Source organism: Lepidochelys kempii, chromosome 12 (assembly GCF_965140265.1).
Source record: "Lepidochelys kempii isolate rLepKem1 chromosome 12, rLepKem1.hap2, whole genome shotgun sequence".
Lineage (NCBI taxonomy): Eukaryota > Metazoa > Chordata > Testudines > Cheloniidae > Lepidochelys > Lepidochelys kempii.
This window is the reverse complement of record NC_133267.1, coordinates 5,594,162-5,611,901: the sequence shown is the minus strand read 5'-3', so window position 1 is coordinate 5,611,901 and position 17,740 is coordinate 5,594,162. Positions and strand designations below refer to the sequence as shown.

At 46.9% G+C, this 17,740-nt stretch overlaps 1 protein-coding gene across 5 annotated transcripts in view; it reads right to left on the bottom strand.

The window, feature by feature from the left end:
• PLEKHG4 (pleckstrin homology and RhoGEF domain containing G4) overlaps window positions 1–12,995 on the bottom strand; it is a 171,011-nt gene extending 158,016 nt beyond the window's left edge. For all 5 annotated transcript variants that reach the window (XM_073307290.1, XM_073307293.1, XM_073307294.1 and 2 more), the window contains exon 1: window positions 12,813–12,995. In XM_073307290.1, the coding sequence (XP_073163391.1) occupies window positions 12,813–12,815 (3 nt within the window). In that variant the 5' untranslated portion in view covers window positions 12,816–12,995. The remainder of the gene's footprint in view (window positions 1–12,812) is intronic.
• Window positions 12,996–17,740: the final 4,745 nt, after the last annotated feature.

Genomic DNA, 17,740 nt, shown 5'->3' with positions numbered 1-17,740 from the left:
TTATAACCTTTTTGAACAAAAGCAGCCTCACGCATTTCCATTATTTCCATACTTATCAAAGAAGGGTGGAGATTTAACGAGTGATTTCTAAAAGACATCTTTGTGCACAGAAGAGATGGATGCCAAAATGTGGGTGGTTATGAAGCTCAAACACAAAAAAGAATACATTCACAAGCATTTTTCCTTTCATCCATGAATGGGCCTGCATACCAGCCTCCTGAGAGTATGAGAAGAACCTTGTTCAAAGGGTAAACGTAGTCTGAGAGGCAGCACAAGTTTGAAAGAATCCACAGCCATTCAGCATGGTTCAAGCTCAACAGGCACTGCGATGGTTTAAACCTAGCTCTGAGATTCTGCCCCCGAGAGAATGCCAGCTAGAGGAGGCATGTAACCAATGGAGAAATACACTGAGAAAATATGGAGAAATATTGCTGCACTATACCCCTCCTGGGTAAGTCACCAGAACCACACAGGGAGACTACAGCCTTAGAATTAAGCATTTTCCTCTTTGTGTTCCTTTCCTAGGACATCCAGATCACAGGCCTAACCTCAGGCCCCTGTACCCAGTCTATAAGGTTATACTGGGGATAATCACATATTATACAAGTGCTCCACACCACCAGATCCGTTGACGTTCACAAAAGGAGAACATAAATAACAGCAGATCAGAAGTGTGATTAAAGCTGTCCTGTGGAAATCTTCCTACATTTCCCAGCACACTGCAAACCACCGTCTGGTCACGGTGACACCAGTGGAACTCCATTGAAGTCAGGGGAGTTCCGTTGGTATAAGTGAGAGGAGATTTGGGGTACCACAGCATAGGCCTGGCTGATAGTACACCTGGTTGTGCAAATGTAAGCACTCAAACAAGTGGATTTTCAGCATTCACTTTATGTCTGTTAGATCCCCTGAAGATTCGGATTGGCAAAAGACCTGCCATCATTTGACTATAGCCCAGTACTGGTAAATACATTCCTTAGCAGCCAGCTACCAAACAGCTCAGCGGTAGTGCCCAATTTACCTATGCTGCCTCCTTATTCTGGCAATCTGGCCTTGCCTCCCACAACCACTGCTCTGTCAGTAGCGTACCACAGTAGGGGCTGGTGTGAGCTACTTGATTCTCTACTCTTGGGAAATGTCCCCTTCAGCTCTGAGGGGAAGGAGCCAATGTAGGTGCCAACGTCCCCCGCATGGGTGATCTGTGCGACATTGCGGTGATCACCCACACCTTCCACCTGCTGACGTGTCCCGACACCATGGTAAGGAACATCGCGGCAAAAGCCTTCCGTGACGCGACAAAGAAGCAAATTAGCAGAGTCCCCTCCAACCAAGACATCACCACCTTCCTGAGCAGCTCCCTGGATGGCAAATTCGGAAGGGAGGGGCACGACAACGCTTCTCTGTGGTCCTGCGCTCGCAACACCACACGTCGCCTGGGGAAGCACACCAGCTGCCGCCGGGAGTGGTGCACGGAGCGCCGGGAGCTGGGAGTCCTGGTGCCGCAGATCAGGTCCGACGACAACACCATCGTCACCCCAAGCACCAGGGGCATGCTGGAGGGAACCCTGAAGGCAGCCATCCACTCACTGTATGTAGAAACCCTGAAGCGTAAACTGGACCAAGGTAAAGCCTTTGAGCTGACCAGCAAGTAGGATGCCAGTAACCATTTCCTTGCCGGGGGCGGCTTCACCTACCGTGCCCAGCTCAACTGCATCCCGCTCAACAGAGCCGCCTGCCACAGGAACCGAGACAAGCGTTGCAGGAAGTGCAGCTACGACAACGAGACCCTGCCCCACATCCCGTGCAGCTGCAAGCCCGACTCCAGAACCGCCTGGTGAAAGCCACCACACCGCAGCTGGGGGAGGTCTCCATGAACTGCGCCATCCCCAGTACTAGCAGCCAGCTGCGACCTGACGTGGTCGTCACCGATGAGACCCAGAAAAAGATCATCCTCGTCGACCTCACGGTTTCCTTTGAGAACAGGACCCCGGCCTTTCGCGAAGCCCGAGCTCATAAGCTGGAAAAGTACACCCCCCTGGCCAATGCCCTGAGAGCGAAGGGCTACAAGGTGCAGATGGATGCCCTGATCGTCGGAACCCTGGGTGCCTGGGACCCCTGCAAAGAGTGTGTGCTGCGGACCTGTGGGATCGGTCGATGCTATGCACGGCTCATGCGGTGCCTCATGGTCTCGGACACCGTCCGATGGTCCAGGGACATCTACATCAAACACATCACCAGCCACCGACAGTACCAGGAGGTGTGAGCTGGTACGACATCGTGCATCAACTACAAGAAAGGGACTGAGAGACTTTTTCCATTGGACCATATGAACTGGAACCATAAACTCACTGAACATTAAATCTGACCAAATGAGGGTAAATCCATCCTCATCATTATGCTCCACACCTGAACATAACCATTATATGGTCAACATAATATCTCATATCTCAATGTCTGTACTTTGACCCGTTAACCTTTTACCCCCATTGGGGATATTGCAGATTACGTATTCCTTACGCCATCCACTCCTAAACCGAACTGCGCGTCCCTTGATAATCTGTACGTTATTCCCTGATAACCAGAAGCTTAAACTCTGTACCTTTTTCTTTTTATTTTAACATCATCTTAATAAAATTCTTATATCTGGGCTCCCACACAAGACAACTGCAAAGGAGCTGGGGGGGAGGGATAGCTCAGTGGTTTGAGCATTGGCCTGCTAAACCCAGGGTTGTGAGTTCAATCCTTGAGGGGGCCATTTAGGGATCTGGGGCAAAAACTGGGGATTGGTCCTGCTTTGAGCAGGGGTTGGACTAGATGACCTCCTGAGGTCCCTTCCAACCTTGATATTCTATGATTCTATGAATGAAAACCTCCCTTACTGTTGTACCCCCCAGGTGGGGTCAGATGGAGGGGCTGTGCCGGCAAGGCTTTGCAACCTTGTACAGTCTCTGGGGGGATTCTGCAGGCTAGGATTCTGCAGCAGCTTCATTCAAATGTTAAAATAGAGGGTTTTAATTAGTTAAATGTGAAATTGATTAATCTAATCAGTAAAGAAGCCTCTGTATTTGTTACTCTGCTAGTGATCTAATTAGTGCAGTAGCCTCTAATCATTGCTGCCATATCCAATTCAGTTTTATGCTGGCCTTACATGTTCAGGTTTTTTTTACACCCAGATTTGTGTTGGCTGCTCCTAACAATATTTGAGAAGTTGTCAGGGAGCAGCTGGACGTCTTGGCTTCAGGGGAGGAGACAGCTGGGATTATTGGCCTCTGGTGCACAGTATAGGATTGTGGAATAATTATCTTCCCTGGGTGTTACTACTAAAATGATCAGCTGTGAAATAGTAAATAATGTTCAATATTTACAGTGTGCTCTTTTGGAATGGGAGTGACTGGGGCAGTTCACCCCTGCAGGGTTATTGTTTCACGCTGAGTGTAGACTCAGGCAGATGTCACTGTATCAGCTACTCTGGGGTTATATTTTCAAGGTTTTCCTCCCAACCATGAGGGCTAGGAACATGAGTTTTTTAAAATTAAAGTTCAGAATCTGGGGGTGCATCTGCAGCAAGGGCTGGGCAAGAGGTGGGGCTCAGGACCCTCACCCTCCAGCATGACATTATCCTGTTACAGCGGGTGATCCTGCATTCTGTTCACTGGTGATTTGATGAGGCTGCCTGGAATCGGAGCATCCTCATTGAACGCTTGTAGTTTGGGCACCAGTTTGGCCCAGAATATTTCATTTCCTCTCTGGTGCCTTATCTGTTGTGGTTAGTGGCTCCAGGAAGTCACGTTTAACAATGACCTTAATCTCTTTCCTCACAACGAAGATATGCAGCTATCTCTGCAGCACTCTTCCCTCTGACAAGGACAGGTGCCTGCTAACTGTTTGTCCTCCCTGTCGGTGTTTGGGAAGAAAGCTTCTCTAGCGCTTGGACCGTCAAAGTCAGTACCCCTATGGCACTCCCCAGGATTGCTGTGCAGCATGCGTAAGCTTTAGGCCAAAAAAACTGGCCCTGGCACAGCTGCCAGTGCTGGGTGCAAGGAGCCTTCTCCCTTCCTTGGACTCCCAAGGCAAGGCAAAGGCACAAATGCACTCCCTTGGTTTAGGATAGCAGAAGGATTGCGCTCTCTTACCACCCCTCAGGATGCAAGCCCCCCCACAAAGAGTGCAAGGAGGAAGAACAGAGTTGTCTCCCCACCCCAACACAGTCTGCCACTAGAGCTGCCTAGGCACGGAGAGGGGGTGAGCCCACTGTCTTAATGCATAGTCTTTCCCAAAGGCCTCTCTGGGGCAGCGTCTCTCCTCTCTGTTTCCCTCTCGGGGCTGTGCCTCACAACCAAAACAAGAGCCCTTCATGCAGCATTACATGCTGGGTTTGGTGTACAGTAAAGAAAGCTTCTTGGTCTCAGTCCAGGCTTTGGCAAACGTTCACATCACATGCAGTGTTTTGAAACCATGCAATGCTGTCATTTGCTTGTGTTAGGGTTACCAATTTTGGTTGGATGTATATGTATCCTGTAGGGGTGTTGTCTGGATATTGATCTCAAAGCCTAAAGAGTTAAAGTTGTTTAGAAACTCTTTCACTGTCTAACATTAAACAGCGAGAGGTAGGCTCAGAGTTATTTTAAACAGAGGCTTTGGTTCTACTTGGTTACTTAGCAAACACTTCAAACATTCATTTAGATTAAAAGTGTATGATTTAATACGAGAACAAATATTGAATTAAAACAGGTATTTGTACTGAAACTCTGGTTGAGTGATTGCACAAAACAGTTAAAACTTTTGAAGTCTTTCTCCTTTTGGAGGCAAAATATTAGTTTCTTATTTTCAGAAAAACCTCTCTTTGATGAAAAGGAAAGGGGTTAATTTTACTCAGTCCTGAAGTGTTGAGGCAATTTGCTTATCCTGTTCTTAGCAAACAGACAAAAGGAGCAGGAGAGAAAAGGTGGGTGAAATACACTCCCTGGTTAGTTATGAGCGAATGCTTTGGCTGGCAAATCAACCACCACACCTGCTGCCTGGATCCTGGTTTCAGGGATGTCATCTGATTGGATCTTTTCTATTTCAACAAGTCAAGCTTGGATGACTAGGATGTAGCTTTTCATTGAATCCTGAAATCAGCTAAGAGTGAGAGAGAGGATAGCAGGAAAGAAAGGGGGCAGAAAATAACACAACAAGGGAAGGGAAAACAATGCCGGATCTATGTGCCTCTTGCTGAGCTGGCACTTAGATATGCCCACTGATGGGCTGGGGGTTGGATGGCATGATAATGTGATTTGCAGTGTGGTTGTAGCCATGTTGGTCCCAGGATGTTAGAGAGACAAGGTGGGTGAGATAATATCTTCTGTTGGATCAGCTTCTTTCACCAACTGATGCAAACTTTCAAACTTACACTGAGCTCTTAGTCACCTGATGAAGAGCTCGGTGTAAGCTTGACAGCTTGTCTCTTTCACCGACAGAAGCTGATCCAATGAAACCTATCACCTCACCCACCCAGTCTCATGATAATGTGATGACTTTCAGCATTCCCAGTGAAAACAAAGGTCCTTGAACAAGGTCAGGGCTAGCCTTGCTTTTAGGAAGGAAGTCTTTCAGATGAGTTCAGATGTGCCAAGAGGAGTTGCCCTGCTGGCAGTTCGGGGGACGTGCTGGGGGAAGATGTGGTGAGGAGAGCTAAGGCACATGGTGGGACAGGAGAGCTGAACTGAACTGATCTTTTTTTTTCCCCCCCGAAGTCTCTTTATAAGAAACCCCCCAAAGGGAAAGAGTGGGTGGCATAGTTCATCCCCTCGTTATGTTGTCTACCAATTAAGCGTAATATCCATCACAACAAATTTTAGTCTATTAACATCCAGTTCCATGTTTTTTGCTTTTACCAAGCATAATTTTAACAATCCTTGGATTACAGTAACACGGCATTTTTTGATTTAGACTAATCCAGCTTCTTTGTCTGGCTCTCTTGCACTTGCTACAACATTTAACGTCGTAAACAACTTCATCTATTTTTCATGGTTATTGCAACATCTTATGAACTTTCACATACTTTTTACAGTTGAGCTCACAATGAGGTACGCTTTGTAGGTTCAGTAGACATTAACTCTGCACCAAAGGAAAAATACCATCAGAGAGATTAAGCCAGGAAATGGACTGTACTGGTCAGATGCACTGCTTCTAAAAAGAAATGCACCACAATTAACAATATGTGTACGTTCCTCTCAGATTAACTGTTTATACCATCTATTCAACAGAACGATCGGTAATAGTACCGCGGGAAAACTTCCAATAATATTACACGCAAAACTATTTGCATTTTTGGTGTATATAATTTCTATTGTGTGTATAAAGTTTATTGGAGTTGTCTGGTAATTTGAGAATTGTGTGCTTATTTCTGGAGAGAGTACAGTAGCCACTGTTAGGGTGGATTACCCATGATTTCCCAGGAGGCATGGCCATTACAGTAGCAGTTTGAGTTATCTAGATCGGCACTGGGAGGACTCATGAGTTCCATGGGGAGACTCACATTGGCAGATTGACCCAGGACCTCATGTGGCAGGGCACACCCTAAACCCCCTGAGTTCATACCATCAAAGGTTTACAAAATTAGAGGCACCACTAGGGATTGTAGTTCCTGCTCATAAAGACTGGTCAGGATGGACAAGGCACCTCTTGTCTCTGTGGCACCTGGTCTCTGGGATAGAGAACCAATCAGAGCTCCCCTAGAAGACTCTCACCAGGTCAGACAAGGCCCATAATGGACATCAGAAGCTAACAGAAGTTAAGAATTTTCTCTGGACTGAAACCTACTCATAGATATCAGGGTTGGAAGGGACCTCAGGAGGTCATCTAGTCCAACCCCATGCTCAAAGCAGAACCAACCCCAACTAAATCATCCCAGCCAGGGCTTTGTCAAGCCAGGCCTTAAAAACCTCAAAAGGAAGGAGATTCCACCACCTCCCTAGGTAACGCATTCCAGTGCTTCACCACCCTCCTAGTGAAAGAGTGTTTCCTAATATCCAACTTACACCTCCCCCACTGCAACTTGAGACCATTGCTCCTTGTTCTGTCATCTGCCACCACTGAGAACAGCCGAGCTCCATCCTCTTTGGAACCCCCCTTCAGGTAGTTGAAGGCTGCTATCAAATCCCATCTCATTCTTCTCTTCTTTAGACTAAATAACCCCAGTTCCCTCAGCCTCTCCCCATAAAAATGATTAGGGGGCTGGGGCACATGACTTGTTGCCCTCCACTGGACTCTCTCCAATTTGTCCACATCCTTTCTATAGTGGGGGGCCCAAAACTGGACACAATACTCCAGATGTGGCCTTCCCAGTGCCGAATAGAGGGGAATAATCACTTCCCTCAATCTGCTGGCAGTGCTCTTACTAATACAGCCCAATATGCCGTTGGCCTTCTTGGCAACAAGGGCACACTGCTGACTCGTATCCAGCTTCTCATCCACTGTAGTCCCCAGTTACTTTCCTGCAGAATTGCCGCTTAGCCAGTCGGTCCCCAGCCTGTAGCGGTGCATGGGATTCTTCCGTCCTAAGTGCAGGACTCTGCACTTGTCCTTGTTGAACCTCATCAGTTTTCTTTTGGCCCAATCCTCTAATTTTTCTAGGTCACTCTGGACCCTATCCCTACCCTCCAGCGTATCTATCTCTCCCCCGAGCTTTGTTTATTCACGCCACTGAGTGACATAAGCTATGCTGACAGAAGCGGTAGTGTAGACATAGCCTAGCAAACCCAGCAGCTTCAGCCAGGTCTGTAATTGTCTACGGATCTAAGAACTGGCTGATGGCAGCCATTTACACCTTCCAGCAGAACCCCATGCCCCTGTACACACACATCTCAGCTGTAGCCATCAGCGTTTAATATATTGACGCCCTGAACGATTTCTCCCCCAACCAGAAAGAAAAGAAAGAATGGTGATGGGGGCACACAGATCCCCTGGCACAGGCAATGGGGTGGGGGTTGCAGCGAGTCCCTGAACTAGAGGGGGATGGAAGGGTGGTGGCACATAGGGAGCTTGTGGGTGGACTGGAGGGATGCAAGGAGTTCCTGGTCTGTGCAATGAGTTCGGTTGTGAAGTACACGAGCCCCTAGTCAGTGAAAGCTGAGCTTCTCACTAGCAGAAACCAGCATTTTAAGTATAACCCTTCTGCCAGGCAGAGTTGGCAGGGACAAGACCCTCCTTACGTAAGAAAAACACTAAATATTAACTAATTCATTAGAGCTGGCAACACTGTATGCAGACTCTGTCTCCTCTGCCTGCTTAGTAGAAATAACTTGTTCATCCCTGATCTTAACATGAGTTCAAGGAGAGACTAAACGTGTTTTACATGGGGAATGCAGACAGGAAGCTGGGGAAATAACCTGGGTAAACCAGAATAGAAGCCATCAGAGAACCTTACAGGGGTAAACTCTGGGAAGGACACAGAACAGGGCCTCTCTCGAAAAGGTAGAGTGTAGTTCAAGCACATGTTGTTGGGCTCAATGTCACTTATACAACAAGGAAGAATAAGCCACCGTGGAAGTCTCTGGTCTGTGTGATGCAGGAGGTCAGACTGGATGATCATAGAGGCACCTTCTGGCCTCAAACTCTCTCTCTCACACACACACACACGTTCACCAGTGAGTGGTTGGAATGGGTAGAGCGCATCTGTTTGGATTTCCTTTTAAAGTTCCTGCTGCTTCCTGGTATTGACCATTTATCTGGCTATGGCCCTGTGCTGACCTCTCCTCTCGTCTGCATTTAGCAGCTAACATCCAAGATTTGCAAAAGGGACTAGTGTTTTTGTATGCTAAACACTTTCTAAAAATCAGGCCCCTTTTAAGGCATCTCAAAAGTTGGACCCCAAAGTCACTTTAAAAATCATGGCCTCTGTATGATTGTTTCCACACCCAGGAATAGTCATGTGTTTGTCAAGAGGTGAAGGCTGTCTCCAAAGAAATGGGGTAGGGGATGGGTTGCTGGTGGAATCAGAGACAAGTTAAAATGGCTCCATGTGAGCCCCACCAACATTAACACCAAGAAAAAAGGAACCAAGTGTTCCCCAAACACTAGTGACCAGGACCTTACACACGTTAAATCCAGGAAGCAGTAAGTGATCAGGCCCTCTTGAGACATGCTCCCCGCATGTCCCTGCCTGTTACCAGTGTGCAGCTGGCATTCCTTACTAATAATTTGTATTACAGTAGCACCTAGAGGCTCCAGCCAGGATCAGGCCCTATTGTGCCCAGCATGGCATACACACCTAGTGGGAGACAGTCCCTGCTCCCAAACAAGTCTGTCTCTTCTATTCGGCCTGCAGACAAAGAGTGGGAGGGAAAACGGAGGCCCAGTGAGTTGCCCATGGTCACATAGGAAGTCTGTGGCACAGCCAGGAATAGGAATCAGGCTTCCCAGCCCCTGGACAATGCTGCCTTTTACCCTATACTGTATGGCTTTTTAGCCTAAGCTAATAGAGTTGGCAATGCACACATGCATATGCCAAGCACACGGCGCACAACTCCAGTGCCTCATAACAACAACGCACCACAACGGCTTTGCAAGCACATGGGCCAATAAAAAGATATTACCTCGCCCACCTTGACTCTTTACAAGCACGGACATTGATTCACACTGGAAAAAAACCCAGGGTGCCGGCGTTTTCAAATGCCTGGGCTCCCTGACGCTCAGTATGGAAATACAAAGGACTAAAGCACAGTTTAGAAGACTATTGAAATATGCAAATCTCCAGCATCTCTGCTGTGAGCAGAACCATTCAATGTGTGAGTGCACGAGACATCCTGTGTACTTCTTCCCTATGTAGCATGGCCCTTGCCACTGGCCCCCTGGTCCTTGAACATGCCATCTCTTCTCTCCCCAATCACTCCATTTGAGCTACACTTGGCCCTGCAAAGTCCCTAACTGAGAGGTGCGTGTTAGGCCATATGTTAGAGAAAGGAAAAAAGTAGCAGACCATCCCAGAAGGAAAAATATGCACCTAAAACTGTAGCTAGCCAGTGTACGCATTGGGTTGGAGGGCAGGAAATTTTCTAGCTGCTTTTCAAACTTACTTTAGATACAGTGGCCATCCTGGTCCACATCAATATGTGTGCAATGCCATCTGCAGCACTCTCCCAGAATCCTCTCTCCAGCAATTTCAATCAGTCCAAAATCTTGCAGCACGCCCCGTTTTTATTCCCATTCCCCTCACTGGCTTCCTAGCCATCTGCTGCCACTTGAAAATTTCCACTCTTTCATTTCATGCTGGCACCAGAATCTCTCCAGTTCCTGCCTTCCTTTGTCACTTCCAACCTTTGTGCTCCATTCCTTCATCCACACACAGTCTCCTTACTGTGAGTCACTTCTTCTAACTCCACTTCTTTGGAGTTCCCTTCCCCTCTTCTCTTCATTTTCCTGAATCGGATCATCCTAAAGCCCTTCTCAAAACCTCTCTTCTTAATGCTTCTGCTTCCCATGAGCACATTCTTTTTCCTCTTCACATGAGCCTGATGTCCTGCTCCCCCTCCCTTCAGGGCCACCACTTGTTGACTTCTCTTTTGTATAGTATAATCCAAGTGCCTGGCCACATTGCTTCCTGAATCCATCTTTTTTGTGTGCTGCACCCAGACTGAGGGGCATGTTAGGGTTGTGGTGGTGCATTGAACCCCTGCGAGGAGCAGCATTTGGTAGACCTGTTTTTTTAAGGATTTGTATTTATCTAACCCGTTCAGAAAAGAGCTTCAGGAATGATTCCAGGTCTGGAAAACCTGCTTTACAGCGAGAAACTAGGAAGCTCGATCAATTTAGCTTCACAAAACAAGATCAAGAGGTGACTTGATCACAGTCTACCAGCACTTACATGGGGAGAAGACTTCTGAGAGCAGAAGGGTCCTTAATCTTGCAGACCGGGCAGAACAAGAGCCAGTGAGTGGCAATAAAAGTCAGGAAAGTTCAAACAGGAAATAAGACGCAAGGGGTTGTGGGGTTTTTTTTGTTTTTTCTTCAAGTAAGGGTAATTAGTCATTGGAACAAATTGCTGCGGGGATGTGGTAAATTGGATGTCTTGCTAAAAGCTATGCTACAGTACAGCCATAAGTTACTGAGCAAGATGCAGGAATAATTGGGTGAAATTCTATGGCCTCTGTTATGCAAAAGGTCAGACCACTAGATGAACATAATGGCTCCTTCTGACCTTAAAGTCTATGAATCTCTTCAACTGCAACTTCAGACACAGTAGCATTGAGGCCAGATTTGTAGAAATGGGTGAACGTAGAAATTTGCATGCACAATGACAGGCTGCACACAATCATTGGAAATAAACATGGAAATGACTTGTACAACAGATAAGCGGCAGTGTTGTAGTAAAACAGATAAGCGGCACCTGCAGTTGAGGGAATTGCGCACACAAGTCTGTGTAGATGTTTTTGATCATGTAATTGTGCTTTTCTTTTTTTTTTTTTTAATTCAGGAAGACGTAGGTCAGATGTAATGTGTGTGGAAAAAGGAATTCTATTAAATGGCTATGTTAAGAGGCAGCCCTGTTCTCTTCAAGAATAAAGAAGTTCCTGTTAACACTGGTACTTACCTGGTAATGTGTTCTGCTTCCTCTTAGCTTCAGCAGCTCCCATGCCCTCTTTTTAAGAGCCACTGAGTAGTTTGTTTGTTTTTACAGGACACTTGACATCTTGGAGGTCATAATGTCCCTGCTCTGTGTTTGTATCAACTCCTTGTTGGAAAGGCACTCCCTGCAGCATCTGTGTCCAAACACTTTCTTAACTACACTCTTACACATTGGGCCAAGCCTGTGTGAGTGAGTAGTTTCCAACACTCAAAATCTATTGTATCAGAGCAGCCAGAGGGAGAAACGTCCTACCAGATCTTCCCGTTCCTCCCTGTGCAGGCACAATATGGAAACCACGGAGAAGATGCGCTTGATTATTAAACTAAGACGGACACTACAGAACTAATGCCAAAATGAAATCATTGCAAAACAGTGGGAGTATACAAACAAACCAAATGCAAAGCAAGATAACATTCTGAAATAGTGCAAACAAATCCATCCAAAACCAGCCAGGTAAACCTCAGTCATCAGCAGTTGGAACATGCTCCTGATCAGCAGGACTTCAGCATAGGGAGGGTTAAAGTTATTACTGAATTGGGAATGTGCACACTCCTGCCACACATGAATCAACCTAATCAGAGAAGGAAGCACAAGGCCCAGGCTGGTTTTCCTAATGCTCTGGGGGCTAAGGGGGAGATTATCTTCTCATCCCACTGAAATTAGATCAGGCCAAAAACTTCTGAGTTTTTTTGGGTTTTTTTGTTTTTTTTGTTTTTTTTTTTTTTACAGTTGAGAACTTCAGAGTCAGTGAGGGAAAAGTGACAGTAAACTCCTGATGCTCTCACTGGATGCAGCTCTTCAGACACTCACCGCTTTGCATTTGCAAAGGACTGAGGAGGGAAAGGAACAGCACTAGCATTGGGGAAGCATACAAAGAAATGACACAAAGTCTCAGCTCCATTCCAGTCACTTGCCCTTCTAGTTTCCGTGTGGCTATCAGATGAGATGTCTCAGTCCTAACTCCTCTCTGAGGACAGCTCTGCATCTCTCTGGCAGTGTATCCAGACTGTAGCTAAGTTACAGACAAGCTTGGGGTTTGTTTTTTTTTAAATTTATTCTTTCAGTTCAAATATGGTTTAATGTAAAAAATATTCAAAGACCCAAACTTGCCTTCCTAGGATTAGCTCAGGCTCCCCCCTGCAAGCCCCGACAGCAGCTACACCCAGTGCCCAGAAAAGCGATCTCTGTATTGTGATCTACTTACCATGTTTCTAAACTCCTTTATCCTCTTCCTCTCACTTCCAAAAGCAGCATTTTTTCTCTCTTTCTTCCATGGTTTTCCCCCCAAGCTTTTACTCTCTTCTTATAAATACGCATAAACCACTGAACCACTTTGAGCATGGAGCTGTAATCCAAGCCCTTGCCCGCCCCACTCTGCATTTCCAACTAATCTAACTCATGACACAGCCATGGGGCTGAACTAGGGGACCCTGAAGGCTGCTGTGACAGCCAACATGCTGCGCGTTGTTTAGCAGTAACAGATGTAGTGACAAGTGCAGTAAACACTGGATTCCACGTGCAGTGCAGCTTCAGGGACACTGCAAACCCAGCAATATACAAGTACCATAAGGCAGAGTCAACAAAACGTACAGACCTGCTATTCCAGAGAAGCCCTGTATAACTGATTTATACTTTCACTCAGTGGTTTCTTTGGAATCTGTCTGACCTTACTAGGAGACCTTCCCTTAATGCAAACACTCCAATTCAAAACTGAGGAAATGTACTGCTCTGTTTTTCCAGAAACAACATCTAAAGGGAGCAGTGCATGTGGGGAGCATGCCAATGTCCCCCAAAAAGAGGCCTCAACCGATGCATGATTTTCAACAAAATTCACTTTCCGTTTCTGGAATTTAAAGAAAAGTGGAAGGTTTTCACCCAGAAGAGACCCCCAAAGGATTCAGAGGGGGTGCCGTGGATTTCCAATAAATGAGTAACAGGTCAAGTTAAACTATGGGAAACAACAATGGAGCCTACAGAAATAGTTTGCTGAACAACCTTTAGAAAGGAAATAGAAAAGTGGTGACTATGTCATGCAATGGCACCAAATCACATCAATATCAAGCTGGGTCTAAAGGCCTTTTTTCCCCAAGGGAGGAAGTAATTTAGCATGGCAAATTCCTCCACCCCTTCTTTAATTGTTTAAAATGGCCAGTGGCCAGAGCAGTGAGGAAGGTCACGGAACAGGCAGACAGTGGCCTACAGAAAAGACAATGGAAAAGCCAGTGGGGGTAGAAGGTGGGTGGAAATGCAGGTGCCTCAGTGCTTTCAGTGATCCAACAACACACAGGGACCTGACAGAATTGTGGCGGAAAACACAGAGCCATAGACATGAGGACACAAAGCCTGATACTGAGAATCACTGCAAAAAACTGTGTTGCGTGGAAAGACAACAACATCCTGTGCCCCTCAGTGGTGGCGCGGGGTTTGGCGGCTCTGTTGGACGTACTGCTGGAATTTTTGTGCACCACACGAAGGAGAGCAAGTGAGCCCCTCTCTCTTTCACTAGGACACTAGATTCAGGAACATGACGCAGGAGACCACTGGGACAAAGGAACCAGAAGCCAGCCATCATCGATGGTAGAACAGAAACCAACATTGGTATCTTCCACCGCCACCTCAGACTCAACAGGGCACGGTGTGTGCTGGCAGCCTCGTTTGGGTGTTGTCCACAATTCAAAGGAAATTGCGGTTCTGTGGAGACAGGCAGCCATCACGTACTGCCACAGCAACTGGCAACGGAAACACAGACTAACTCAGCAGAGAAGAGGAGGGCGAGGGAGAACTACACAGGAGCCAGAAAAGAATAGAGTGACACTGTAAGCAACAGGAATCGCTACGAACAGCCCTCTTTCCCTTCAGAGAGAAGCCTTCCAAGGGTATCAGAGCAATGATGGCTAGAGGAATTGATGCCAAGGACTGGAGAGGAGCGAGGGGCTTCTCTTACACTCCTGAAATGGTGAGGTTTGTGACTTCCCTGAATTATAGAATGGCACAGCTGGTAAGTTGTTCAAGCACTCACTAGGCAGTTACCAGATTAGCAGTTAAACTGACTTGGTTTCAAAATCTTCTCCCTTTGGTGGAATATTGAGACCATGCCTATGTCTGTGAGGTCGGTAATCAAACTGGTGCCTCTGTCTCACTTTTAGTGGGCGTATTCCACATGGACAGCCCTGGATCCAAGAGAAAAGTCTGACCCAACTGCAGAACTCGCCTTGGATGCTTGATTATTAAGGTTAAGAGTGCAAGTAGCCAGTTAAGGAGTGGTTCCCAACATTCTCTGCCACGGCGCATATTGATACCTTTAATTATTTTGAAGCACACCACCATATTGTCTCCAAATGAACTCATGAATATTCATGAGCCAATCCAGAGCAAGGTGATCTGGCTATTGTGTCAAAATTAACATTTTCAACAGTAGAAGCTAACGTTAAAGCTAAACATAAGAACTCTGGATAAAAGTGTGCTCAGTGGAGAAAGTGACATGCACCTGAGAATATTATTTTGGGATGACAAGCAATTAATAATTAATTGTTTCTTCTCATTCCCAAAATAGTCTTCCCAAGTGGGTGTACATTTCTCCGCTGTTTTTAAATGCAATGTAATTAAGTCCCACTCAGAATTCTGCCAACCTCAAGAGATCAAAAAACAAACAAGTCAGACCCCAACAAATCAGGAGATTGACCCCCAAAACATGTGGTTATTTACAAAGAGATAGTATTGTTTTTTCAGTCTGTCTAACGATTGGTGAACTGCCCTGTCCACCCTCAAACAGAGAGAGTGTGATCGCGCTGCTCATGCTCCCATATGTACAGGGTAGGAGGGTTTTGGCCCCTGCTGCAGGAGTTATGAGCCCCACATCTGCCCATCCCCTGCCTGGCAATGAATTCTGCCTCCCAACCTCCCAATCAATCCTGTGCCCCAAGGCTCCAAATCAGTTCTGCCCTCCAGGCCCCACGAGTTCCGTCCTCACCCTCCACCCGTCCAGCCCCCACCTCACCCCGGTTCTGATCAACCCCATCAGTGCTGCCCCCCCCGCCAGCTTCCCCACCCAGCCCCACCAGTTCTGACCCAGCCCCACCCCCCCGTTTAGCCCCCTGCCTCACCTCTGCTTCTCCTGGGCTTCTTCCCAATCCCAACCCTGGGGGGCTGCAGTGGGGTCCCCTCTCCCCTTCCAGGCTGGGGGGGATGGCTCCTGGGGCTCTGCCCCTGCTTCCAGCCAGCAGCTGCAGGAGGGAATGGGAGGGGCAGAGGAGCTGACCCGTTGGGGGGAGGAGAGGGAGACTGAGCTCTGGTTGGTTGCTCTGCCCCTGGAGGAGGGGGTGCAGTGAGGCAGACGGCCAATCACAAGGCAGCTTTCCCCACCTTCCTTCGCCCTCCCCTACCTCCACTCTGCAGGATTCAAATTTGCAATCTTAACCTGGCTTTGGGGAATGGAATGTGACACATGCATAATATCTGAAAGGGGCCTCGGCCTGGAGAGCTAAAGGACAGACTGCCATTCGGCTCCGACACTCATTAAAATACAAGGGAAGGGTTTTTCCTTCTCACGTGTCGGTTTTCAAAAAATTCCACAGCATACCAGTTGGGAAGCACTGCGTTAGGGGACATCTACACAGCATTTTGGAGGGAAGGAGTGAGCCTCCCAGCCCAGGTCTACAGATTTGGGCTAGCACGGCCCGTACCAGGTCTCTAAAAAGAGCTGTATAGACAGAGCTTTCAAGTTGCAACTTGGGCTGGAGCTTGGGCTCTGCCTGCATGGGCTTCTGAATGCTCCAAGATCTCTGGTACCCGGTACACACTCTAGTCTTACAATGTGTTTTGGGTTGTAGTTTGATTTCAAAGTCCTGGGGTTTGGATGTTACTGGAGCTCATGATCTGATTACGTACATAGTTTGGCCAGTTTCATCAGGTTTGCCATTGGCATTGGGGAAGGCTGACGTTCTCTGCAAAACCCCAGTGAGTCTTTTCTTAAGCAGAAAATTGTATCAACAGGAAAAAATGGCACATACGTTCCTGGAGAACGTCCAGCATGCACCAAGGCACAACACGCTTCTTGTGGCTCTGGCATGCTTGTTTTGGAAACAGCCTTGTTTAGAGCAGGTTTTATTCTGGCCTATGGCAGGTAGGTGGCTAATAAAATTATTTAAAAAGGGACAGCAAATGCCCTCTCCAAGAAGGCCCAAGAGGGCCTCTGCAGGATGTCATCTGTTCAACAGGGCACTATAAAAGTTGAAGGGCTCTGGCCTGTGTTATAAAGGAAGTCAAATTAGATTATCACAATGGTCCCTTCTGGCATTAAAACCTATGAATGTCTCTCCACAGATCATTAGACTGGTATCTGTCCAGTATGGACACTATCCAGCTATCTTCAGCTGCGTCTGTATACTCTCTGCTGCGTGTATATGGGGCAGCTTTTCCTTTTCAATCAGAAAAATACTCATAAAGGGAAGGTGGTGGCAGTGGAGGTGGCAACTGCTCTGGCAGATTTCCATACACATTCCTCTAGGTTTTAGAGCATCAACTTTAATTACAGGTAGGGCGGGTGAAGTTTAGGTGTAGGCCAACGGGCAGGCAGTGAAATGGAATAGCTGTCCATTAACATTAGCAACAAGGAGAATCGCAAGGTTAGGGTTAGTGATACTTATCCGTGTCCACCCAAAACCAAATACAGGATGGGGACAAGAAGGGGTATCCGGGATGTGTGTGGATATTTTCTATATATTTGGGCAGAAAAGTGAGCCATCTCAAGGGGTTTATACATTTGTAGATTTTTATGGCCCAAGGGGACCTATATGATCATCCACAGGCTACAGAATTTCACTAAGCAATTCCTGCCTCAGTCCTGTAACTTCTGATTCAGTTACATCAGATCTTTTAGAAAGACCACCCACTCTCAACTTAAAGATTTCAAGTGACTGAGAACCCACCACAGCCCCTAGGTAACTTGGTCTAATGGTTAATTACCCTCTCTGATAAAAACGTGTACCACATTTGTAGTCTGAATTTTTCTCACTTCGGCTTCCAGCCATTGTTTGGCTAAATGAAAGAGCCATTTCTGATCAGAAATTTTATCCCCATTTAAATACTTATAGACAGTGACCAAGTCACCTCTTAACCTTATATCTGATTAGT